Source organism: Gopherus flavomarginatus, chromosome 3 (genome assembly GCF_025201925.1).
Source record: "Gopherus flavomarginatus isolate rGopFla2 chromosome 3, rGopFla2.mat.asm, whole genome shotgun sequence".
In the NCBI taxonomy this organism is placed as follows: Eukaryota; Metazoa; Chordata; order Testudines; family Testudinidae; genus Gopherus; species Gopherus flavomarginatus.
Genome location: NC_066619.1, coordinates 185,097,469 through 185,124,803, shown reverse-complemented (window position 1 = coordinate 185,124,803; position 27,335 = coordinate 185,097,469). Strand labels below are relative to the sequence as shown.

Genomic DNA, 27,335 nt, shown 5'->3' with positions numbered 1-27,335 from the left:
CTGGCTGTTGCCGATAGTAGGGGGCGGGGGGAAGGCGACGCACGCTGCAGGACAATGCCCCCGGCGGGTGTGATGAGGCAGTGGAAGGCGATACGCTACGCAACTCATCTCCCTGCGCCGCGAACTATTTCTTTTCCCAGATGTCATGCAGCATCTGTCCCACCACGCCCCCTCCCCAACCGTCGCCGCACGCGCGGGGGGCGGAGTCGGTGCCGCCGAGAGGAGGGGGAAGGGGCGTGGCCCCGAGCGCAGGGGCTGGGGCGGGGCGGGGAGGAGCCGAGCGGACCAGACGGGCTGAGACAGTCACGGACTTCGGAGCAAGAAGCAGGCAGGGGACTGGGCAGAGTCGCGCCGTTCGGGAGCAGGGGCCGGCGGGGAGCGGAGGTGGCCGGGGAAGGTAACCGAGCAGCTGCGGAGGCCGCTTTCCCAGTAGCCGGGCTGAGGGAGCCTGGCGGCGGTTGCTCCTGCTGCTGCAGTCGGCGCCGCTGCTTTCGTCCGCGCCTGCGACAGAGCGAGCGGGGGCTGAGCCTGTGTCTGCTGCTCGAGCCGGGCGCCTGCCCGCGACAGGGACGGGGGAGGGAGGAGGCGTTGAGCGGTGCGAGCCCGGGATAGGGGCCGGCCGGGGAGGTTCAGAGGGCCCAGGGGCTTGGAAAAGCTGCACACACCCGGGAAGGAGGAGGGGCGCGGGGCTGCTGCTGGCTGGGATCTTTGTGCCGGGCGCTGTGGGCTCTGCTGCGTGGGGCCGGGGGGAGGGACAGGGCGTGTGTCTCCAGTGTGGTGTGTATGAGAAGCAGATGGGGAAGCGCTCACAGCTGCTCATTTCGACAGTGCTGGTGTAAAAATGTAGCTCGACCAGCAGGACCTGGTGAAGTGACTTTTTAGTCCTGCCTCTGTATCAGCTGAAATGTAAAATCCGGCGCTGGGGACCTCAAGCGAAGAACCAAAAAAAAAGAACGAAGACTGAACCCAGCCAGGGGGGATAGTACACATAACAGAAATGTGCTCCATAAAAATAAACAATAGGGTGTTAATGGTGGATATATTAAAATGGGACTCCAAGAGGCTGCTGTGTGCCCTCATGCATACAAATAATGAACAAAGAAGTGTGTAAAGAGAGCTGTGGACAGCACTGGTGTGTAAAAATGCACCTGGCAGTAGAAAAAGCAAGTAACAAGAAAATGTTGGTAAGGAAGGATGTTCAGGATAATAGGGTGCATGTGTCTCCTTCTTAGGATTAGTGGGAGGCTTACTTTCCTCCATGATTTTGAGGTAAATTTAAAACCAATCAAAGGATGTGAATGTGACTGACTGAAGCTCACACCCATAACAGAAATAAAAGAATCTTGACTAAAATTATTTCTCCTCAGTAAGTTTGAGACTAACTTTAAGACTTTCAGAAATTGGCACAAATGAGGAATATATGAATTCTTGGTTTTAGCAGATGTATGGGAAAATCGTGATGTGATATCTTGCATCTGGAGTTACAATCATTGTCATGTTCTTTATTTTATAGGTCTAGAGAAGAACTTTATTTTGAAATCTTGCAATTGAGATCTCTGAGAATGAGTTGAAGAATTCAGGATCTGGAAGAAAGCGCTTGTCCTACATTAAGGAGATGTTAACATTTTCCCATCAGCTCTGCTACATAAGAGATCATAATTTGAAGCACTTCCCTGGTGCTTGCCCAGATGTGTGAAGCCTGCAATGTTTAGTATTTGTGCAGACCACTTCACAACAAGTGGTACAGAGCTGCGTGTTCGCAATATAAATTTTACTTTTTGAAGAAAAAATTTTCTTCTGTGTAGACCCCTCGGAAGCTATATTTTACTGTGGACAGGTTTTTCTCGATGTGAATCCGGAGAGATTAATGTTTTGAATTGAGAGGCATCTAGTACATACTGAAAAAAAAACTTTTATTTCTCTAGATGCATTGTCTCCTCTGTACTCTGGGAACGTGCACAGCTGTTTAAACTACAGCTGTAGTCATGGAATTGTTACTTTTTGAGCCATGTGAGAAATATTATTGAGCCTTTGATACCAAGCATCGCTTCATTGCGTAAGCAGTTGAACACGCTACACTCTGATCATGATAAAGCATCTGAATGGAATGAGTCTGATTGTCTTATAAAGAGGCTATTCTTTTACAAGAAGGGTTAACTCATATCGTCACCCTGTGGCAGATGGATCCTTATATCCAGACTTTAAGATGTTGAAGGTGTATTGATGCTTATGACCAATCCCAAGGACAAAGGTCTACAAAATGGCTCAAACGAGTTTGCTGCAAGGGAAGCAGTTTTACTGTAGGGAGTGGGTTTTCCACAAGCTTCAGCACTGCCTTCAGGAAAAAGCTAACTGCAGCAACACTGCTGCCAACAAACCATCTCTTGTAGCAAATTCTGGGAATAATGCTGGTGTTGTCTCGGGGAAAGGAACTGCCTGGGGTGTGTTGTTGGTAGGAGGGCCTGGTAGTGGGAAGACAGCCCTCAGTACTGAATTATTGTGGCCAAGCTCACCTGCAAGCCTACAAAGAGGTTTGCATCGCCAAGCTCTAGCTTTCCACTTCTGCAGGGCTCAAGACTCTGACACACTGTGTGTGGGAGGGTTTATTAGAGGTTTAGTTACCCAGATCTGCCGCAGTGGACTCATCCAGGGATATGAAGACAAACTAAGAGATCCTGCAGTTCAAAGTCTCTTTCAACCTGGGGAATGTGAGAGAAATCCTGCTGAAGCATTTAAAAGGTAAAAAGAAAACCATGTTGTGTTTTTATAGTGCCTTTCATCTAAAGAGCCTAAAGCACTTACAGACAGGAAAAAATATGCTTTTTCTTGTCACATCATGGCTTGTTGATCCCATGGTTTGCTCCCATAACTTCCAAAATTGTCATGGAAAAAAAATGTAACGTCCTGTTCCCACAGCTCACATAAATCTTCATTTCAAAATATAGTTATGGATATAAAAATATCCAGAGCTATAATTAATATTTTTGAAGGGATAGGGCCTCAGATAATAAATACTAAAGTCCATGAGGGGTGGGCGGTAGATTATCCCACATCTCCATACTTCAGAGGAGTTACAAGAACTCTGCAGTATCTGGTACTCGCCACTGTCAGGATAGTGGACTAGGTAGACTTTAAGAATTGCCATCCTGCATTAGATCCTGGCCTGTGTCTCGCAAGATCAGGTAGGAAAATGTTAAGCCAAAATGAATCTATCCCACTTACATATGCATGGATTGCAGTAAATTCACATAACTACTTACGGAATTATCACTCTTTCACAGTATAGGGGGGTTACAGAATCATAACTATTCAGTAGGTATTTAAAAAAACTAGGGAATCCATACTCTGTGTAGAAGTAACTTTTTAAGGGGTGGGGCTTTAATTTTTTTTAGCAAAATCATAGAAATTGAGTAACTGAGAGAAATCACTAGCTCAGCAATGCAGTATTCATTTCTGCTATCGGTGCCCCTTGCAATACAAAAATGTGTTCAACATGCTGTGGAAAGTATCAGAGGGGTAGCCGTGTTAGTCTGGATCTGTAAAAGCATCAAAGAGTCCTGTGGCACCTTATAGACTAATAGACATTTTGGCGCATGAGTTTTCGTGGGTGAATACCCACTTTGTCGGATGCATCCGATGAAGTGAGTATTCACCCACGAAAGCTCATGCTCCAAAATGTCTATTAGTCTATAAGGTGCCACAGGACTCTGATGCTGTTGAAAGCTTTTTATCCACAGCAGGAACATTGATAATCATAGTGTTTGTAAAGCAACTTACACAAAGACCTTTAGGAGTGTATATCCTTGGAGGGGAGGTCTAGCTGCAAAAGAGGTTAATTTCATCTAAACAATTAAAATGAAGGGAAAAAAACTAAGTAAAGATACTGACTCAATACAGTATTTGTAGTGGAATACTGGCATTTTTACCACTAAGTCATTGGTATGAAACTTTCCCAAGTCAATAGTAGCTAAGTCATGGCTCTCAGCTAGCCTCTGTGAACTTTGTAGTGGTCTTTGAAGTCTAAGTGGATTAATGTCCACATTATGAATATCACCATAAGAATTTTTCCTTTCAGTCTTATCAGACGGGTTAGCTAAACAGCCACTAAGACTGAAGAACAGTACCTGATCACATTGGCAAAGTGGAATGAGGGAAGCATACCTGTTCTGTTTTTGCCCTGTGGATACATAAGATTTTAGGTCTCCAGTGCTTTCAAAACAACGTTTTTCAGAAGCATTAAGTTGATCATGCCTTCTTCCACACACACACACACCCCTACCCCCACTCCCCCAAAGTTTAAAATAGACCATGAAAATATTCAGGCCAGTTTAATTACTTAATTTGCAAAGTTCTAAGCATATACAGCTCCTAATCTCTCTTGTCTTTTTAACCTTGTTTTTCAGTACCTTTACAATCTTAATTCTCACATCCATGCTTCAGCTTAGTACTCCCAGTGCTAGTAGTATAATTCCATTTCTCTGTTTGCAGTCACCAGAAGTGAAAGTGACCAATATCTATCTTTAAATCAGGCACCAGCACTAGCCCCTGATGGGCAGAATCAGTGAATTCCATGCAGAACCTGTTGCAAGTTCATAGCCTAGAAATGGAAAATATTTTGTTTTATAAATCTAAACAAGTTTATTTTGTAACTCTACTTGCCTATTGACTTAGAAAATTTTTCTTCTCTAATATTTTAGGTTCCCTGTGAAGATTAATTTAGGAGCAACTTACTGTTTGACACAATTGAAAAATAAAACTTCATAGTGAATACTGTTTAATAGGACATGACAATGTGAAATGTTTATGTGCTAAGCATGCATGTTTTCAGCAATCTTGGGATATGCTTTATACTGTTCACTTTGCATAAAAAATTAATTGCAACCCAGAAAAATGAGGCTTTTAAAACTTATTCATATTTTAAAATGCCTTTTCTTCATAAAAAGTAAAATCAAGTAAACTAATTCATTGTTTAAAATATATTTACCTTCTTTCTGCCACCCATTTATAATCTTTGAATTGTGCATCCTGTTTTAGGAACAAATTCAAAGAGAAATGAGATCAAGAATGTGGAAAACTTGAGCAGACCTCCTGATAAATGACAGTCACTGGATGTAAAACTAAAAGAAGGAATTGCTGCTAGTAGTACTGCTTTTGGGAACTCCTCTTGATAAGCACACTTTCTGTCACAAAATAGTTTGTGAATGAACACAGTTGCAGCTGAAGTTCTTGCTTTAGATTCTTGTCTGTCTTACCTTCACTCGTTGCTGTTTCCTTTTAGATGTTCTAGATTCAAAAGACTGCAAGGATGAAAGCTTTAGATTTAATTTAATTGCACAAAATGTCAGATGAAGCTATGCTTTTACTTAAACCAAATCTGTACTTGTTAGAAGTCCTGAAGTTAAAATAAGAGAATACAACAATAGCCAAGTATCAGAAGGGTAGCCGTGTTAGTCTGGATCTGTAAAAGCAGCAAAGAGTCCTGTGGCATCTTATAGACTAACAGACGTATTGGAGCATGAGCTTTTGTGGGTGAATACCCACTTCGTCGGATGCGTGTATTCACCCACGAAAGCTCATGCTCCAATACGTCTGTTAGTCTATAAGATGCCACAGGACTCTTTTTGCTGCTTTAACAATGGCCAAGAGGTGTGGGTTTTTTTTTTTTTTTTTTTTTTTTTTTTGGAATGAGTACCTGAAGTTAGGTTCATATGTTTTTAGACACACCATTATGACTAAATCATAGAAGCTTGAAAATTGGACCACTTTATGTAACTTAGTTCATGTCTACCTTGGAACACTCTGCTGGTTTAGTTAGTGTGTTATACTGTACTTATGAAGTGCTTCTAATATTGATGCAGCTATACTGGCAGTCCTGCACTTTGTACTGGTATAATAAAATTACTCCCAGGAGAGAAACATGCCAGCACAGCCCTGTCAGTCAGGGATGACACCTCTTCATATCCCTGACTGACCTAAGTATCCCAGCAGAAACTTATATTGTAGACCTGGCCTCAGTATGGATTTGAGCATAACTTTAAAGCATCCAGTGTTGAAAAACATGGGCAGTATTAATAAAAAATTACCCTTAATCTTCAAAGGTATGTTACTTGTACAGTATTCATTTTCTTGAAAATTATATTGGTTATTTAAATTACTTGTAAAGTCCTAATCTGGTATGGTGGTTTTTCATATCAGGTTGATCCTGAATTTTTAAATTTGAAACTATATAAACTTTCAAAACTATATAGACTGTTTATTTGTGTCTTCAAAGTTTAAATGTGAAATGATTGAAAATAGTCCCAATTGGCCAAGGGAGTGAAGACTGAACATGGTCCTAAATCAGTATTCTCTCCCTGTTAGACTCAGTCCTTCCTACTTGTATTGGATTCTCCCAGTCCTCTTTTTACTGTCTCCCTCCCAAGTCTGTGCTTTTTGCCTCTCTGTCCTCTCAGATCACACTTCTGTACATGGTGCTTCACTAGTGAGCCTGCTGCAACACTAACAGTGAAGCAAATGCAATTGCCCCTTTTCTGCTGCTGAGGGCTCAGAGTATAGACCCAGTAATGGAGGGAGGAAAGCAGGAAAGAAGAAGCAAGAGTCTGCCTCTCCTTTTTATCCTATTTCCTTATCCCTCACAGAACACCTCCAATCTCAGCAGAGTAACATGCCTATGCTCTTTCTGCACACACATCTTTTCCACTGGTGCCAGCAGGAGCATTATGACAGTGACAAGATTCTGCTCTGCTGATACCACTAAGTGTTTTATACAAAGGAGCAACTCAGGTACAGATGTAATCTTCCTTGGGATTCCCTTGCTCCTGAAACAAGGTAAAACCCTTATTCTTTGTGGATTTAAAGGTGCAGTGCACAGTTTAAATGAAAAGAAAATAGAGTAAAGGTGGAAGTAAAAGGGACCAGAAACTAATAAAATGAAAGGAAGGAGGGACACTAAAAAAAAATGAGTGCTTAATATTATAGGGAATATAAAAAGGCCTGAGGGGTGAAAATTGAAGTCAATGGGAGCTTAGTCTAGAAGATTCATCTTAATGAAATATTTCCCCTCTAGGTCATCTTAAAATTCAAATAAGTTTAGAAGACTTTTACTACTTACTATATGGTGGCTGTGACAGGGCAAGATTCAGTAGTCTCAGTGCTCATATGTCCACGCTGTGCAGCCTTCTACCTTAACTGGCATAAATTAACTTATTTACTTGACCATCTCAGCCAATGTTGGAAGAATAGTTGTTTCCCTAACCATTCAATATTGTCATTCTAGGTCAGGCAATGAGGTATATTGGCAAGGTGGGGTAGTAGGCAAGCCTGTACTTCTGGTGACTGCTGTACCTGCATTACGAGTATAGGACCAGACTCCACTGCTGTTAATGATACTTTCCCTGAGCACTAAGGTGCAGGTATTTAAAATGCACCTATCACCATGCTATGTGGATAGTAAACAATATTTTCACTTCTAATTTCCCTAAATTGAGTGGTTATTTATTGGACGTTATAGTGCAGTGGTTAGCTGCAACACAGATTACAGTTGTGTTTAATGGGAGCTTATCTCTTTTAAAAAAAACCAAAACATTGAATGGCAAAAATCAAAACAAAATATAAACTTGGAGTGCTATTTGAATTGTGCGTGGTGGTTTGAAACTATTGATACAGATGGTTCATGTATCTCCTTCTCTGGCAATTCTCCTGGTCCCTTACTTTCCTTTGTACCCCTTTTAAAAGAAATTTCAAATACTTTGGGATCTGTCCTTTGGCCATATTATTTGCTCCTCATATGCTGATTTCTAGAATATCCATTATATGGAAGTAGTGTTTGCCTATAGTATATTCTGTAACATTTTTACCATGATGGAAAATAATTGCATTAAAGCAAGCCTGCTGAATTTTCATTTAGGGTAGAATTGAAGGTGAGCAGGGGGAGAGAAACTCATCAACTACCCTTATAGCTCAGGAGAAATTTCCCTTAGCTGGGAAAGAGGACAACAGGAACTCAAATCTTTCAACTTTTTAAATTCCCAGGCAGTTAACTACCCTTGTTATTGACTAAGGCCATGAACCCCAGAATATGAGAAGGTAAAGGAAGAGCTTCTCTGAGTCTGATGTTACATGGAATTCTTCATGGAAGTTCCTGTAGCTGATAGGTTGTCATCTGTGCTAAACATAGAGGGTTTTTCTTTGTACACTTGCTTTTAAATAGGGATAAAAAGTTATGGAAGCACGACCTATGTGTGGCATGCCACAGCTCTTTCTCTTCAGGAGGGTTTTCACAGGAGCAATTTCAGCATCGCAGATTCTCCAACTAATTCCCATGGAGGTGCAGCTCTTCTTGGTTCTGGGGTGTTATCCAATGAGATATAGCAAAGTTGTATTTATTTTTTAAAGGCAAAACAAGGAAATTAATAAACAGAACTACATTTAGTGACAGTTAAGGTTGCAGCAGGATATACCCCATCCACCCAAAACATTCATAGGCATGAAAATAATGTTAAAGGGAGAGACGTCTACATTCCTCGTCATCTTCCCATATTCTAGAGTTCCGTAAGGCTTTCACTTCCATTTCCAACATATATTTAAAGGCTATATATACACCTCTACCTCGATATAATGTGACCTGATGTAACACGAATTTGGATATAATGCTGTAAAGCGGTGCTCCGGGGGGCGGGGCTGCACACTCCGGTGTATCAAAGCCAGTTCGATATAATGCGTTTTCACCTATAATGCGGTAAGATTTTTTGGCTCCCGAGGAGAGTGTTATATCGAGGTAGAGGTGTATATATTCCTGTTTTGTCAAACTTGCATTCTAATGCAGAACCTTAACAGTGTCAGCGGTTTTAAAGCACTAGAACTTCAAGAGCATGGAATGCACAATCACGTATGCTGATCTGCTTTATACAAAAGCATAGGAGGAGGTCACTGAAAATTTTTCATTAGCTGCAAGTTTGAAGTTGGGCTATATATTGCTTTTGGGTGTCAGAGTTGGAAGTGAAAGCTTATGTAGTACTGGAGTACATCGCTTTGGGCAGCAGTAAATCATACATTCAGAAGTTGCCATATAAAAACTTACGTGCATGTAAATTTACAGGATGACTGAGTAACTTTACTTACATTAGTAGCAGTGTTCACTTGAATGACTGGTGTGTGTTTGAAAAACAATGTGTAAAGGACTAAGGCTGAAATAAATGTGTTAGTCTCTAAGGTGCCACAAGTACTCCTGTTCTTTTTACCGAGGGTATGTCTACATCTACAATTTTGCAGCGCTGGTTGTTACAGCTGTATTAGTACAGCTGTATAGGGCCAGCGCTGCAGAGTGGCCACACTTACAGCAACCAGCGCTGCAAGTGGTGTTAGATGTGGCCACACTGCAGCGCTGTTGGGCGGCTTCAAGGGGGGTTCGGGGAACGCGAGAGCAAACCGGGGAAGGAGACCAGCTTGATTACCAGAGGCTTCCTCAGGTATGCTGGGATACCTGCTTATTCCACGGAGGTCAAGAAAAGCACTGGTAAGTGTCTACACTTGATTACCAGCGCTGGATCCTCTACACCCGAGACAAAACGGGAGTACGGCCAGCGCTGCAAACAGGGAGTTGCAGCGCTGGTGATGCCCTGCAGATGTGTACACCTCCTAAGTTGCAGCGCTGTAACCCCCTCACCAGCGCTGCAACTTTGTGATGTAGACAAGCCCTCAGTCTGTGTATTCTGTCAGCTTCTTTGCAGACAAAAGTTTACTATCCTTCTCCCCCCCCCCCCCCCCCCCCCAGCAATATTGACTCTGCAGTGCTATCAGGGAATGAACTGGATTTTTTTCTGGCTGCTGTATTGTCAAAAAAGTTCCAATTTCAGGATGGCCTTTACTCCCTTTAAGTGTTGAGAACACGCTTTGCTTTCACATTGAGTTTTACAGGTCTTGCAGTTAGAAAAAATATCTACTTATTTAGTGAGGAAAAGTGATGTGGAAGTCTTCTGAGAGACCATAAATATACACCACACCACCATAATCCTATTTTTTTTTTACTGTTCATTGTCTGAGCGTAGTCACATCTAAGAGGAAAAGGCTTTGCATTTATTTTATTTTATTTTATTTTATTTTATTTTATTGGCTTAAGTGTGTTAATATTTTAGTATGACTAGTCAAATGAGAACTATGAAGAAGCTGTTCTTTTTATAATAGTAATTTGAATGTTCAGGAATTACACAGACTTTAGTGAGTAGTTAATTAGTATGTTTCATTGTTTGGACTGTATTTTCTTAAATTTTATTTGTGAGGCATCTTGCTAGCATGGTGGAAATATATTGATGGTGCTTACTGTTCAATTTTTAAAATACTGATTGTGGTAGATCTTCACCATTGAGGCAACAGTCAGTTCCCTTTTGAATGACTGCTGCCATATGTGGTTCTTGCTGCTTGAACTCTGACCAGTGAGTGTCTGAAACTATGAACCTCTACATCACTAGCTGCTGGGGCAAGAGTTTTGTCTACAGATGATCCTGGCTGTTTTAAAGAGGAGTAGAATGAGCCTTTGCTATTTTACCCCTCCCCACCTCCCTAATGCATAACTACAGTGCTGTCCACTTCATGCTGTTTACCTGCTCTATTTGCAGCTGGCAGCAGTATGAAGTGGACACTATCTTTGACAGTTTCACTGATGCCCATAAGTTCAGAATGATAGCTGTGAGAAAGGTCTTACTTTGAGAGTAAAAAGTGAGGGCATGGTACATGAGTGTTCAAGCTTTTCCTTTTTCACAGAGCTAAGTTTACTAAAAGACCACACAGCCATCAAGGCTGGAAAAAATTACCAGATGTGTATTAGCCAGAGGCTGACAAGAGACTGACTGTGGTAACAAGCTAGATCTAGTCTCTGGACAGTTGCAGTAGCCCAGTGGATCTCAAACTTTTGTACTGATGACCCATTTCACATAGTGAGCCTCTGAGTGTGACCCCTCTTATATAAAGTGTTTTTAATTCATATTTAACACCATTAGAAATGCTGGAGGCAAAGTGGGTTTGGGTTGGAGGGTGACAGCTTGTGACCCCCAGTTTAAGAACCCCTGCAGTAGCCTAAAGCTAGGCTGCTGTAAAGTAGGAGAGTGTTGATTTTTCCATCAGTGTTCTGTCTGCAGTTTGCTCAGTCATCTTTTGTATTTTCCTCTGAAAAAGTCAGATAACCTGACTCGTCATACCCTGTCTTCTCTTACTTGAGTCCCCTGGCTGTTGCAGTGAGAGTCCACTACATCCTTCGCCCTCCTCCCAGTTCCTGGCTGCTGGAAGACACTACCACAATCATCCCTTGGCTTCTGTTTGTTTTGGATCCTCTTTCCCTGTGAATAGCTCTAGGCAGTGTCTGCTATGATCATAGCTTCCCAAGCAGCAGCAGAGTGAAATGGTCATTGTTCTTGTCTGTCTTGCTGAGTCCTTTCGGTTCTAAATAGCAGCAATGAAACTGACCTGACTGATTTCATTCTGCTGCTGTTTAGGAAAGCTCTGAACACATAATAGGCAAATATAAAAGGCCACTTTTTAAAAAGAAGGTATAAAAATCCACAAGTTGCATACATGTTTTCTATGTAAACATTCGTCCTTTAATCTGTCTGCCTAATTTTCATGTAACAATACTTAAAACTGATATTCTCTTATCTAACTCCAGTACCAAAGAGTCAGCCATACAAAAAAATATATATATTTTGCTTTGAACTCTTGATTCCTGGCTATGAAATGCTATGCCAAGAACATCCACCTTTAGCATCAAGTGGATATGATAAACTTGAACTTTTAAAATAAGCTATCTACAACAAGACTTTGGAAACAGTGCAGATTTTTTTGACTGAAGAAGCTTAAACGTAGCAAATATTTAATCTCTTCCTAGGCATTAAATAGTTTTTGAGGGCTCTGTATACTGTTAAAACATAGGACCACCGTCTCTGTTTACAGTAGACTGTGCTATTACCTACAAGATCAAAAGATCTTTTGAGATCTAGCTAAAACCCCAAAACTGACCAAGAGCCTCAGTGAGAGAAGTAAGGAACAAAGCAAAATAAAATAAGCCCATAAAACTAAACTGTAACTGTATCCTCTGTGAGTTATTATACTTTGAAGGCTACAGTATATAAATGCTAAACATTGTGTTAAATCACTAGCTGTCTTAAATTTTTGTTAACTTTTTACTATCTGCAACAGTTTGAAGTAGACTATCATGAATACCATTCTTCTCTGTGCTTACCTAACTGGACTAAATTAGAAATTAATATGTAGTTACATGATCTAGTAACTCACTTCCTGAGTTTTGCACTAAAGAATGTAGCATTTGACCCCTAGCTTTAATTATGCAGTAACATTATTCTAAAGTAGATTTTATTGAAAGCTCAAAATAACGCAAGGGTCAAGACACAGACTGAAGATAGCTCCAACACAGAGGTGAAGAAATAATTATTTCACTGCAAGGAACCAGCACATAAGATTAAAGGGAAATTGACTACTCAAATGGTAGTTCTGACTGAACCTTTTTTAACTTTCTGTTGTAAAATTGGACATTTCATAGGGAAAATTCTTATTTTTTTTTTTTGCTATGCATCATTTCCCCATTTAACTGTAATGAAACCCCTGGCTACTTTGTGATAGGTATCATAATCCATTTTGAAAAGATATAAACCAAAATATGACTATTCTGGGCTGCCTATTAAGTTTTTACTTATCACAATTAATAACAGTGTCTTGTGTAACGAATACTGTACTTCCATGTTCTCCCTCTCCAGCTTGATGGTCTAGAATATTAAAAAGTTAAGTATTAAGTTTAAATACTTGGTGACATTTCTCTAGAAGCTTTTCTGTTATGGAACCTCTGTAATAGGTGGGTCATGTAATAATAGTGTTAAATTCGTCTCTTTAATATGTATGGAATCATTGAACACATGGAACATAATACCATTTAAGATTTTAACCTATTCAGTTGGAATTGCTCTAAGATAGTTTCCCTTAGGGAATTTTAATTATAACAAATTATGGACCTTTCTCATCTTGTATTTTAATAGACACTAATGTTTCATCTTTCATCCACCTAGTGCAATCTTAATTCTTCCAGCTTTTACTGTGAAGTATTTCACAAGCCTAACAGCTCCTGCAGACTAGACTAGAACAGACTAGTATATATTTTAGTGTTTTGAAACCTCTTTCATGTAATCAATTTTTTCACACTTAACTGGAAACATAAAAAACAAGCCTAGTATTCTTATAATGAATTTCTGTCTACTTGCTTTAAGATGGCCCTACTTAACTAGTTGTCTGGGTTTAATTTTTTTCCCCCACAGCCAGGATTTGTGGCAGCGTTTGAGTTACTTTTTTAATTAGTTGTCTGATAGGTGACTCAGTGTTCAAATTCTTTCTATTTTTTTAAACCACGCAAAAGATTTGGAACAAGCCTCTGTGAACTAGCAGAAATTGAGTATGTCAACACAAACTCCTAGAACTCCTGACAGAAACTAGCATTGAGAACAGGGGTTCTCAAACTGGGGGTTGTGATCTGTCAGGGGTCTTGAGGTTATGAGAGGGGTCACAAGCTGTCAGCCTCTTCCCCCCACCCCCCAACCCCATTTCACCTCCAGCATTTATATTGGTGTTAAATATAAATAAGTTTAATTTATAAGGAGAGATCACACTCGGAGACTTGCTATGTAAAAGAGGTTACCAGTACAAAAGTTTGAGAACCACTGATTTATTGCGGAAAGCAGAAGTGGAGCAATACTCTGAAGAGGACCTAGGTCTTGTCCTGGAATAGATGTTAATCCCTGGAATGGCCATGTATCAAGAAGACTGATAAATCTGCCATGTCCTGTGAGGTAGTAGTAGCTATTAATTCACTTTAAATTAATGATGCTATGTAACATCCACAAAGAGATTTCCTGCTTGAAGAATTTATTCTTTTTCCATTTGTCTTTTAGATTAAGAGGCCTAGAGGATGGTGATAATTTACATATTTTTTAAATAAAAGTTGGGGTGGTGATGGAGATGTTTGCATGGGAGGTGGCCTTTAAAGGTGGTATAAAAAGTGAGTTTTAAAGAGGGTGGGATCCTATCACACTACACTAAGATAATTCATGGTATGGGTGGAATGGAAGAAGGCCTTAGGATGCTATCCTTTGCTTTCAAGGTGGGGCAGGCAGGATGTGATCAAATGACCAGAGAGAGCTGCTGGCATGTAGATGTGCCACACCTTGAAAGCAAGGACAGGAATCTGTTTACTTTAATATGTGATTTGATGGGTCCAATGGGGCCACTAGGTATTGTCAGAAAGGGGGAGGTTAACTGTGTTCTATGTATGAGTCAAGCAAGAAGATTTTGGCAGTTGCATTGTGGATGTACTAGAGGGAGAGCAAGAGAGGAAATAGTGGGGCCACACAGGAAGAGTTGCAGTCCAAAGATTGTTCTATTGATGTGTTCCTTGTACATCCCTTCCTTGTTTTATATTTTTGATATTTTATAATTGGTGATGAGCATGATATAAATACCTAGAAACCACATCCTTCTCCTGTGTAGCTTGACAAAGTGTCCCAGGAGACAGCAGGAGAGGGTCTACTCAAGAGTAAATAAGATGTCGTGTGCAGCTGGTGAAAGTTTGTATTCTCACCAAACTCAAAAAGATACTAGCTTTCACCTCCACTGCTATATAATTTTTAATCATAAGAAACTTAAAATGACTGGCATTTTAAACCCTGGGGAAGCAAGAAGCTTTTTTTTTCCCCAGTGAATTGCCTTAAAATTGCAGGGGACATTCTCTTAGGCATGAGGAGTGGCAATAGTGGTACAGGTATATTTCATACTAGCTTTGTCCTTGGGCTAGTCAGTATCAGGTAAACTATTCAAACCATTTCATTAACCTATTGCATACCTAGCAGTATGCAGCAATTTTAAAATCAACTCCATTAGTAACAGTATCTTACTATGCTGCTACTTCCTGTTTGAGCCTTCTCTTCCACCCCTAACCCCACAAAAATGGAACTGTGATTTTCCAAAAATCATGAGCTACAGAAAATTCTGTAACATCTGCATTAATTCGATTGACTAATCCCAAATATATTTTATGCTGACATTTTCCTGATTTATTTACTTTTTTTCTTAAAACAAACAAAAAAAAGTCCATGTCTTTGGTGCCAGAAGACACCCCATTTATAACTCATTTGTTCCTTTATATGATACCAGGTTAAAAAGATCAAGTGGTAGTACAATATAACAGCTATCAGTTGCCCTATTCTATTACAGATAATGCTAAAAATGGATCTTACTAAATAACTTTGGTATTTATTCTATAGTTTAAGTGTGCAGCGAGATAGTATCAGACATACATGGTGATGGTCTTACAAAATGTTTTTAAAATAAATGAGTGGACCATAGAGATACTATACAAGGATATATGGGAAATTAATAAAACCTCATGTGAGGAACTATATCCCCTAGAAATAGAAGGGAGAGAAAGATAAAATAACCACACAGACTGTATTAGAGCAAAAAGAGAATGGAATATACTTCCCAGCAGCTACGGGCTACTGAAATTAAAGATTTAAAGCAGAGGTCGGCAACATCTGGCACACGACTCGCCAGGGTAAGCACCCTGGCAGGCCAGGACAGTTTTGTTTACCTGCCATGTTGACAGGTTCGGCTGATCGCAGCTCCCATTGGCTGTGTTTCGCCCCAATGGGGGCGGCGGGAAGGCGCGGCCAGCACATCCTTCGCTTGGACCACTTCCCACTGCTCCCATTGGCCAGTGGGAGCTGCGATTGGCCGAACCTGCTGATGCAGTAGGTAAACAAACTGGTCCGGCCTGCCAGGGTGCTTACCCTGGCAAGCCGCGTGCAAGAGGTTACTGACCCCTGACTTAAAGCTATCGTTTTGACTCAGTAAATGAGGGAAAAAGACACATGGTAATGCAACAAAAGAGGGAATATCCTACCCCAAGTATACAGCCAGTTACAAGATGAATTCCAGCAGAACTCTTTCATGTTAACATAGTATTTGTGGAACTGGACTTCTCAAAAGCTTCATTTTATTGTCTAGCATGTACACTGAAAATCCTGGAAGATATGTAATTAGACATATGGTGGTGTACACCTAGGCTGCTGTACCTAGTTGGTTCAAGAATCTCATGTCACATAGAAATAGTCTCCATAGCTCCTATTGTATTTTTTTTCTCCCGAGATCAAATATATTGAAGAGACTAATCTAACATTAAACCAAGATTGTTAACCTGCTGTACCATTACTGAGTCACTTTGTGCATCTGCAGTGTGATATACACCTCTACCTCGATATAATGCTGTCCTCGGGAGCCAAAAAATCTTACTGCATTATAGGTGAAACTGCGTTATATCAAACTTGCTTTAATCCACCAGTGTGTGCAACCGTGCCCCCCCACTCCACCCTGGAGTGCTGCTTTAGCACATTATATCCAAATTCATGTTATATCGAGTAGCGTTATATTGAGGTGGAGGTGTAGTGCCTTTTATTACATGATTACAGAACAATCAGAAGTGTAATTACCTAGAATATAAACTCAGAATACATCTGTCAAGTCACATTGTCGAGTGTATTCTTCTAATAGTTCAGTGCCCCAGCTCCTCAACCTCCCCTCTCCCTGCCTTTTCTGTGGTTAATATTTGCTTTGAAAGTCAATATTTATGATCATCTATGCAGAAGTCAGTCTCTGCTGATTGTCTGGGCAGTATATAAATTCAGTCTAGTCAGTTTTGTCACTTGCTTGTTATGTTCCACACTTTGGTAAAGTGACCAATCTAGAATGCATACAGTTGTGGGAACTTGGGTTCAGTTTAATGTTAGTATGTTCAACTAACATTGGTCATTGAAGCCACTCTATTGACTGTGAATGAAGATTGATTCTGTATGGCTAAGGGAGCTGGCTAATTACTGGAGGTGAATAAAAAGACCAAGTTATTTAATTTTGCAATGCATTGGGGGGAGGGATAGCTCAGTGGTTTGAGCATTGGCCTGCTAAACCTAGGGTTCTGAATTCAGTCCTTGAGGGGCCACCAAGGGATCTGGGGCAAAATCAGTACTTGGTCCTGTTAGTGAAGGCGGGGGGCTGGACTCAATGAACTTTCACGGTCCCTTCCAGTTCTAGGAGATGGGATATCTCCATTAATTTATTTATTTTGTTACCAAATTGGTATAAAACTAATTCTGCAGTTTTATACATTCTATTGTACATCAAAATGAGAGCTACTTCTTTTTAATACCTCATTCTTTTTATAGTGCCTTTTATCAATAACTTCAAAGTGTTTTCCAAAGGAGGTTATTGTTGTTCCAGTTTCCCAGATTAGGAAACTGGGGGGAACACAACACAGTGACTGGCAACCAACCCATTAACTAGTTACAATCATATGCTCTTTTAAAAATAACTGATTAAGTCCATGGAACAAAAATGCTCTGTTATTCATGTTTACTTGATTGCTTTCTAATAAACATTAAAACATTCTTTTTAACTGTGAGGTTTTTCAAAAATCTAGTTAATCCTAATTACCCAGCATGAGAGATTCAAGAGGATATTTAGAAGCTAGTTGAAAACAACCAGGAAAGAAAAGGTAATGATCATTTAGTGTAAACTGTTTTAGTCATCTAATGTATAGATCTTAATTTGTGCCACAAAATCAGTGTCTCTGGAATATTTAGGAAAAAGGAGGGTCTGGAAATCAAAGTGACAGGTTACATAAAGTGATCATATTACACATCCAACATAAAGCAAACATGTCCTGCTTGTAAATATAAGAAATAAGCAACCTACTCCAGTCCTCTAATTGGCATGAGGAAAGAATTTTCAGCTACAGTTTGGTTACTATAGTTGTCTTCTTTTCCTACTTTTGTAAATATAATCTGGTCACTTGCAAAATACTCCCTATGGCCTTACCACTACAAGAAAGCATATATTCCCCTAAATTCTGCTTCCTGTGAGCTCTCCTAAATTTTATGCTATGCTTCTAGAAATCATCACTCAAAGTTATCTCAATCATTAATGGTGTTTTTGTTATGGCCTACAGGACAAGTGAGAATGGGGCCTCATTTTGTGAGGCACTGTACAGAAGAACGCTCCAGGCAGGCAAGGCCTTTGCAGAGAAGCTAAATGAATTCTTTGCATCAGTCTTCACTGCAGAGGATGTGGGGGAGATATCCACACCTGAGCCATCCTTTTAAGTGGCAGATCTGAGGAACTGTCCCAGATTGAGGTGTCAGTAGAGGAGGATTTGAAACAAATGGATAAATCAAACAGTAATAAGTCACCAGGACAAAATGGTATTCAACCAAGTGTTCTGAAGGAACTCAGATACGATGTTGCAGAACTACAAACTCTGATTTGTGAATCAGCCTCTGTACTAGATGAGTGGAGCATACTAATTTAATGCCAATTTTTTTTAAAAGGCTCCATAAATCTAACTTCAACATCAGGCAAATTAGGTGAAACCATAGTGAAGAAGAGAATGATCAGACACATAGATGAACACAACGTGTTTGGGGAAGAATCAACACAGCTTTTAAAAAAGGAAATCATGCTTCACCAATCTATTAGAATTCTTTGAGAGGGTCAACAAGCACATGGGAAAGGTAGTCCAATGGAAATAGTGTACCTGGATTTTCAGAAAACCTTTCAGAATGTCTGACACTAAAGGATTGAAAGCAAAGTAAGCAGTCAGAAGCTAAGAGGGAAGGTCCTCTCATGGATCAGTAACTAGTTAAAAGATGGTAGGAATAAATGGTCAGTGGAGAGAGGTAAACAGTGGGGTTTCACAAGGATCTGTACTGGGACCAGTGCTCTTCAACATATTCGTAAATGGTCTGGAAAAGCGGGTAAACAGTGAGGTGGCAAAATTTGCAGATGATACAAAATTACTCAAGAAGTCCAAAGATGACTGGGAAAAGCTACAGGAGGATCTCACAAAACTGGGTCTCTGGGCAGGAAAATGGCAGATGAAATTCAGTGTTAAGTGCAAAGTAATGCATATTGCAAAACATGCCAACTCCTATATACAAAATGATGGATTCTAGATTAGCTGTTACCTCTCAAGAAAGAGATCTTGGAGTCATCATGGATAGTTTTCTGAAAACATCTGTTCAATATGCAGCATCAGTCAAAAAAGCTAATAAAATGTTATGAACCATTAGGAAAGGGATAGATAATAAGACCAAAAATATCATAATGCTGCTATATGAATCCATGGCATGCCCATACCTTGAAGACTGTGCAGTACTGGTTGCCCAGTCTCAAAAAGGATATATGGGAAAAAGTAATATATGGGGAAAAAGTACAGAAACGGATAACAAAATTGATTAGGGGTATGGAATAGCTTTCCTATGAAGAGAGATTAAAAGGACTGGGCCACTTCATCTTACAAAAAAAATGAGTAAAGTCTATAAAATCATCAAGGGTGTGGAGAGAGTGAACTGGGAAGTGTTGTTTATCCCTTCACATAACTCAGGAACAAGGAAGGGGTCACCCAGTGCAATAGGCAGCAGTTTAAAACAAACATGAGGAATTACTTCTTCAAACACACAGTGAAACTGTGGACCTTGTTTCCAGGGGATGTTGTGAAGTCCAAAAGTATAACTGGATTCAAAAAAGAATTAGATAAATTCCTGGAGTACAGGTCCATCAGGGGCTATTAGGCAAGATGGTCAGGGATGCAACCTCATGCTTTGAGTGTCCCTAAACCTCTGACTGCCAGAAGCTGAGATTGGATGACAGGGGATGGATCTCTTAATAATTTCCCTGTTCTGTTCATTCCCTCTGAAGCATCTGCCACTGTTGGAAGACAGGATACTTGACTAGGTGACCCATTGATTTGACCCAGTATGACCATTCCTGAGTTCTTATGTATTGTGCTTTCCTTCAGGCTAACTGGATATTTGGCATATCTCTGAATAAGTTAAATATTGTCATTTAACTTATTTATAGTTTTTGCCTACAGCAGATGTAGCAGTGGGATTTTACCAGTGCAAAAACAAAATAATTGCTGAGAGAAACCTCCAAAGCCAGAAGTATAACCATAGCTAAAATAAATGCATACGGAGAGATTTCCCGCTCAGTGGCCTACAGTCCGCAAGAAATTACAAACCTTGCTTTGTTTTATAGCTATATTGCATGTACGTTGAAGGGGTTGTATACCAGCAGCCAAACAAAAAGTTTTGCTTTGTAACTTTAGCTGGTATGTGCTTAGGGATTTTGGGGCCTAGATCCACTAAGGGAATTTAAGCTTAGCATTACAATAGCCAAGTTTAGGCACCTTACTGCCTAGTGGAATCCTTAGTCCTAAATTAGCTTCCTCAGATATGAAAAGTGTTCGACACCTAAGAGTGGGATTCACAGAAGCCAGCAAGCTGAGCAGAGGAGAATCTAAGTGAGCCAGTAGGAAATGATGAGGAGAGTCAAAAGTTGCTGAGTGCCTAACCCTGCACAAGATTCCCAGCTGTGAACTCTCCCCTGTGTTTAGGTACCTAACCCAAATCCACTGTTCCATGTTGTATAAATAATTAAATACTCATTGGACTAGGGAAAGTGAGAGTACCCTAACTACTGGCTATAGAGTCATTCACCTAGAATGTGGGAGACCCAAATTCAAGTCCCTGTTCCGATGAATATTAATTATTTGTACAAAGTGCAACAGGACAGATTGAGAGAGACCCACCACAGAATACCTTATAACTAGGTTTGGTGGGATTAGATTTTTATCTAAATGTTGATATCATTACACACATACAAAGTGATCGAAAAATATTTCCATAGATGATGATCAAAATTTACAAATAGCAAAGAAAGAAAAATGCTACTTGAGAACTTAAAGTTTGAATTAAAGATACTTATTTTGTATATTTTGACCTGTGATGTTGAAAATGTGTTTCAAAAAGTTAAAAACTTTGTAATCATTGAATCTCAAAATTTGCTGTCGTTAAATAATATTGTCTGATCCTCCATAATTCTGTGCAACTAAGAAAATTTTAATAGATTATATATAAAAACGGAGGGGGGGGACTTAAAAGCAGATATGTCATTATTTTAAAAATTAAAAAATGAAACCCTGCCAGGTGTAGTAAGATGAGGCCCTGAAATATAAACTCTTGTGTCAGAGGCCTAGTCTGAAGCCTGAACCAAAGTATTTCCAGGCATTGTTAAGCAAAAGCTGGGCTGTGAGCCAGAGGCAGGCCTCACTCACAGAAGTTGGCGAGAAGAGGATTGTTAGAAGAAGGTGCATTCACACACATAAGTGCTAACAAGAGGAACTTGTGCCAAGATGGCACCTGGACAGCCCAGTACAAGGACACTCCATAGACATAACAAGGAACAGGCAGGTGCATCTTAAAGACAGGACAGCATGGTGGATAAATCTGTTTGTCTGGAACAACATGATCAAAGGGGAGACAGCACCCTAGTGAGCCAAGGGGCTGTACCTCAGTAGGGATGAGTAATCTGTCTTCTAACTATAAAAGTAGGTCCTGGAGTGCACATCTTTGCCCAGCCTAGAGGGCAGTGGAGTGTCCTGCCACTGACTGAGCTGTTTCCATTGCCGGGGGCACATATTCATAGCATGTCCTGTAGAGTCTATAGGAAACTATTACTATGCTTCGTTTGACAATAAACCTGGCTTGGGTTCCTTCATACCTTACTAGAGTCTGTGGTCTTTGAGGGTTCTCTCGGGGTTTGCTGTGTCAGCTACCTGCGCGAGCCGGAGCAGCACATAGAAGGAACACGCACGCAGCCGACTGCTATCATCATCGAACAAGAGCAGAGCACCACACCAGTAGCTACTGACAACACCAGGCTTACCTATAACCCAGTTGTTTAGACACTTTCTTGAGAGGTAGAAGACAGACACAAATGGATTTGAACCCTACGTCCTTGGTAAGGTCTCTAACCACTGGGATTAAAGTTTTTTGGTGGTTCGGGTTCTGTAGTTTCCCCATCAGAGTGTTGCTTTTTTAAGAATTCTGAAAGCATGCTCCACACCTCATCCCTCTCAGATTTTGGAAGGCACTTCAGATTCTTAAACCTTGGGTTGAGTGCTGTTAGCTATCTTTAGAAATCTCACATTGGTACCTTCTTTGCGTATTGTCAAATCTGCAGTGAAATGTTCTTAAAATAAACAACACGTGCTGCGTCATTATCCGAGATCACTATAACATGAAATATATGGCAGAATGTGGGTAAAAAAGAGCAGGGGACATACAATTCTCCCCCAAGGAGTTCAGTCACCAATTTAATTAACAATTTTTTTTTAATGAGCGTCATCATCATGTAAGCATGCCCTCTGGAATGGTGTCCAAAGCATGAAGGAGCATGTGAGTGTTTAGCATATTTGGCACGTAAATACCTTGCAATGCCAGCTACAAAAGTGCCATGCAAATGCCTGTTCTCACTTTCAGGTGACATTGTAAATAAGAAAAGGGCAGCATTATCTCCTGTAAATGTAAGCAAACTTGTTTGTCTTAGCAATTGTCTGAACAAGAAGTAGAACTGAGTGGACTTGTAGGCTTTGAACTTTTCCATTGTTTTGGTTTTGAGTGCAGTTATGTAACAAAAAAATCTACATTTGTAAATTGCACTTTCACGATAGAGATTACATTACAGTACTTGTATGAGGTGAATTGAAAAATACTATTATTTTTACAATAAAAATATTTGTAATAAAAACAATATACACTTGGATTTCAATTACAACACAGAATACAATCTATATTAAAATGTAGAAAAACATCCAAAATATGTAATAAATTTCAATTGTATTCTATTAACAGTGCGATTAAAACTGTGATTAATTTTTTTGAGTTAATTACATATGTTAACTGCGATTAATCAACAGCCCTAATAATTATATATATTTGCACACTAGATTTTGAGAAGTTGTAGTAATTCTGCATTGAATTAATGAATTTTCAATATGCACTTATTTTTTTTCAAATGCGTAAGTTATATAGAAGTGAAAATGAATAGTTTCTGAAATCTGAGTATTGCATTCACGAATGTTCTCTGAAAATTCAGCCACCATCTTACAGCACCTCTGTGTTGAAAGTGTGTGTGTATGAGTGAAATGTCTAGGGATTATATTTTTCCACTGCCAAAACTCTTCTTAGGTCGCTTTTGTACAATTATACATTTTCTTTCTTCCAGACATATTACTGTGTCTGCGTTGACCTGAAACAAGAAGGGATGAAGAATCACAATTCATTCCTCTTGAAAACAGAATAAATTGTTAAAGCCTGTTTTTCAGGCATCTTTTCACTGTGAATAGCTGTCTGATTGAAGAATCTGTTGCATAGGCTTGAGGTCATCAAACTGATAGAACAGGAGGTTAGCAAGTGGTTTGTAAACTCATTTGAAAAGAGAGGGTAATAAATGGTTCCTTTACTACTTACTCTTCTCCTGCTGTGCTCCTTTAACCTTGGAGGACTGGTTGCATCTCATACTGTAATGCATCACTTTTTTTTCTGGTGAAATTTAAATTAGGTTAAGATTCAGAAATAAAATAATGTTTATCGAACAAAATAAGTGAAGACTTCCCCCCAAACATGAAACTTGATAATTCTATTTAGTTGTGTTCACAATAAATGAATATTAAAATGGAAACCACAGTAAACCCAGATACACTTCATACTGTGTCTTGAAAAGATCACTGGCATTTTTTTTTTAATGTAGCTTGGCATTAGAATGGGATTTTTTATCACTTAAAAATTGGAGCTATCACTATCAATTAATTTTAAATATGGCACATTACTTTGAAATGTAAAACTAACTTCACACAGAGAACTACATGAAAAGAAAATTTGTTTTGATAGAAAAAGATCCAGTGATTGATTCATCCATCAATGAAACATACATAAATAACTGACAGGGGAGAGGCAGTAGAATATGTGTAGCTGTCTTCTTTCTCCGGGGGTGTGGCATCCCTTAAAGCAATAATTTTCATCTTCTAGCTACTTTCATTTTCTTTTCTGTAAATTGGTGGCTGTTTAATGCTTCCAACATATTCAAAAGTTATTTATTTGGAAGTAACATTTGGGTAACTAAATGCTTCTGAAAGGGCAGCTGAGTTTTGCAGGATAGGAAGGGTTAAATAAATTGTTCCACATAGTTTCTGGGAATCTGAAAAAAGGTAGGAGAGAATTAAAAGTTAATTTAATGTTAAATGCACTGAAAGTATGAGAGAAAAAGATGTGTACTGTATAATCTTGTACTTCTTGCTTTTCCTTAGGAGTGTTTTTGGTAGTGCAGTGCACTATCACACTGAAATCTGGAGGAACGTGCTACCACACTGTGCAGGAACTGTGCTTCTTTCACAGCCTCTCTTTTTACTCTTTTTCTCATCCCTCTCCTCCCCCAGCCATACCTTACCAAGAGGAAAACCACTTCAGTACTACCAAGGGAGAACCTTCACATCTGAAAAGAGGGCAGTATTTCCCCATTAGTAGGCAGGAGTTTGCTATACTTTAATTTGACCACGTGGCAACTAATCATAAAATTTTAGTTAAAATGTTTAAAAGTTAAATTCATTTAGTAAAACAAATTAAAAGGTCTGCCTTTTTAAAACTGGACTTATAATAGTAATGACTTATTTACCTTGGGGATGTACCAAAAGAGCTAACCTACAAAAATATGTAAACATCTAATTGATCTCAGTACTTGCATGATCCTGTCCCATCACAGAGCTATCTCAGCATCCTATTCAGATTTTTTTCACTGTAAAACTGAATTGTCAAAAGACCTCTGGGTAAAATTTTCAAAAGCAGTTTAGGCACTTCAGTGCTAAAGTTCTGTTGATAATCAATGGATCTGAAGCTCCTACATCATTCAGGTGATTTGGAAATTTTTACCCTATGTTCTTTTTGATGTAGAATGGAAGTGCTGAATAAATAGTTACATTCTAGCAATTGTGAAGTATAGTTTGTGTAATATTGACTATAAACAAATACACATAAATGCAAAGTTAGACTGTGTTTTAAAGTGAAGTATACTTTTTTTTAATAATGCTACTCAGTATGAGAACAATGTTAAATACATTTAAATCAGATTGCCATAGATGTTTTTAGAGTATTTATTATTTACAGTATATTTAGGCTTGAATGCTACAGTTGGATCCACTAATGTGGACCCTTGCACACTCAGGGATCATTGTGAATTCAGTTGCACAACCTTGGGATCTTTGCCACTTGAGTAGGAATGAAAAAACTACAGTTTCATTATCCCAAGGAATTGAACCACCAAAATGACTATAGCACCCCTGGGTTAAATTATTTTCGGCCTTGACAGCATGAAATACAAATATAGAATCAGGATTCTTTATAAAACTAAACTTTTTGTAAAGTATATAACACTGACAACTTTGAAGACTCAGGTATGCTTTTTTTTCTTATTTGAGACTTTTCACCATCATCACTAACTAGTAGTTTGTGATAAATAGTACTTAATGTTAATTGATACACAATGTTAGTGAACTTTATAAACTTTGAACAGAAAACACCTAGTTTGTAAGCTAAAATTCTTGTAAGGGTTCTTGAAGAATATATATGCTTTTCATAAAATTGTAATTTACTGATGTTGCCAGAAAACTAGGGTGGCTTAATCAAGATGAACATCATTAATTGATCAGATTACTTTTATTTAATAAAAACCTTAGTCTACCTCAGCATATTCTCTATTAAAAGTGACCATCTAAAATGCTTTCCTCAGATAGTTTTAAAAATGGTAGTGTACTTTTAAAAGGTTGCCACTTTGACATGAATGACTATTATAGTAACTGGTGTGTTGCCCAATATATTTAGAATATTGATTTTTTTTGTTTGTTTAATAATTCTTACAGGTGCATTCTGCTTCCTCTTTTGGGGATGAAGCCCCCCCAGCAGAGCCTCTTTCTGCTTGTAGATTCGATTGATGAGGGTTGTAATGTTGCAGAAGGTGAACAGACTTCTACAGGCATATCAGGAACTATTGCAGAGCTTTTAGCTGATCACTACGAGTTCTTCCCTCCATGGTTGCTCCTCCTCTGCTCTGCTCGCAAGCAGAGTAAAACCGTTACAAAAATGTTTACAGGTGAGTACAAGCAATTGTGAATTATTAGCTACCTATGCGCTGTAACAAACATAATTTTACAGGAACCTTACTGATGGTTGAAAGTGCAAAGTGTACATTTTAATTGCTCTAAATTTGTTGCCAAAGAGTTAAAAACCTTGACAATCCTAAACATATATTCCTATTGTGGGGTTTTCTATAGTGCTGATCACTAGTTTATATGTAGTAAATGGTAAATTAGATCTGCCAGGTAAGGTTGGCACAGAGCTTTCTTTCATCTTTTTCTGGTCTTAAAAAGCTATGTCATGATTTTGCAAGTGTGACATGTATAGTATATGCCCCCCCCTCATATACCTTCCCCTACACACACAGACTTCAAGAGTCTCAGAGATTTTTTTCATCTAACATCAAGATGTCATGTTATTTGAGAAAGCAGAAGCTAAACTGTGCAAGCTAAGTGCATGGGTTTAACTGAATGCAAAATTAGGTCTTGGGAGTGTGTTTTTGGCAAAGGTTATACAGTAAAGAATCTTCTACAACTTGTTCATCCAGTCCTTGCTGTGTCATAAGACCCTTTCATCAGTGTGATGCTGTTGTTACTGGGAGTTTCTTGAAGTTTAATAAAGGGAAGCACCAAGACTTGGCTCCAGGCCTGCGTATAAAGCCTGTGTGTGTTTAAGGCAACAATTGGAATGAAAATGTGATTATGGAATATAGCCCCAAATCTCTGATAACCTTACTAGTTTTCGCAGTAGCCAAGGGACAATGTGATAACTGCATTTTGAAATCAAGTACTGTATTAATCAGTGGCAGACATGAAAATGGTATTTGGGAGAATATGAGAACTAAAATTAAGAGAAGCTTTGGGTGGCTTCTTAGAGTTTCTTTGGGTGTATGCATGGGAATAGTTTTTCAAACCATGGCTCCTTAGATATTTAGCCATTATCAAAAAAGCAGAGAAAAACTACCTTCAGAGCAATTTTATTTCCATTCTTTTGAATCACATCATGTTGCAGATTAGTCCTGAAAAATTGCTTTTCTGTTGTCTTCAGATTATATTTCCAGATGGAGATCCTGACAAGAAAAATCAGCAGAACTAACGTATAAGCTTTGAAATAAATTTCACTTGAATGAATTAGCTTCTCATTTCCTCAGAGGGTGGTTTGATGAATAACATAATAAGGAAGTTAGCTTGAAATGTTGCAACTCTATGTGAACCATTAAAATCTTTTCTTCTCTGGCTATTACATATAGCCAGAGAGAGTGAAACCCAACAT

The 27,335-nt window shown here is 39.2% G+C and overlaps 1 protein-coding gene across 3 annotated transcripts in view; it reads left to right on the top strand.

Moving 5' to 3' along the window:
- Positions 1 to 282: 282 nt before the first annotated feature.
- The window catches only part of ANKRD50 (ankyrin repeat domain containing 50), an 80,152-nt gene continuing 53,099 nt past the window's right edge, over positions 283 to 27,335 (top strand). For 2 of the 3 annotated variants that reach the window (XR_007773443.1, XM_050946219.1), the window contains exons 1-3: positions 283 to 397; positions 1,514 to 2,739; positions 25,850 to 26,079. Coding sequence is in view for 2 of the 3 variants with exons in the window: in XM_050946219.1 (XP_050802176.1) it covers positions 2,261 to 2,739; positions 25,850 to 26,079 (709 nt within the window). In the remaining variant the exon portion in view is untranslated. Of the gene's footprint in view, positions 398 to 1,513; positions 2,740 to 6,638; positions 6,829 to 25,849; positions 26,080 to 27,335 lie in introns of those variants that run through there. The other variant, XM_050946220.1, reaches the window with a different exon arrangement.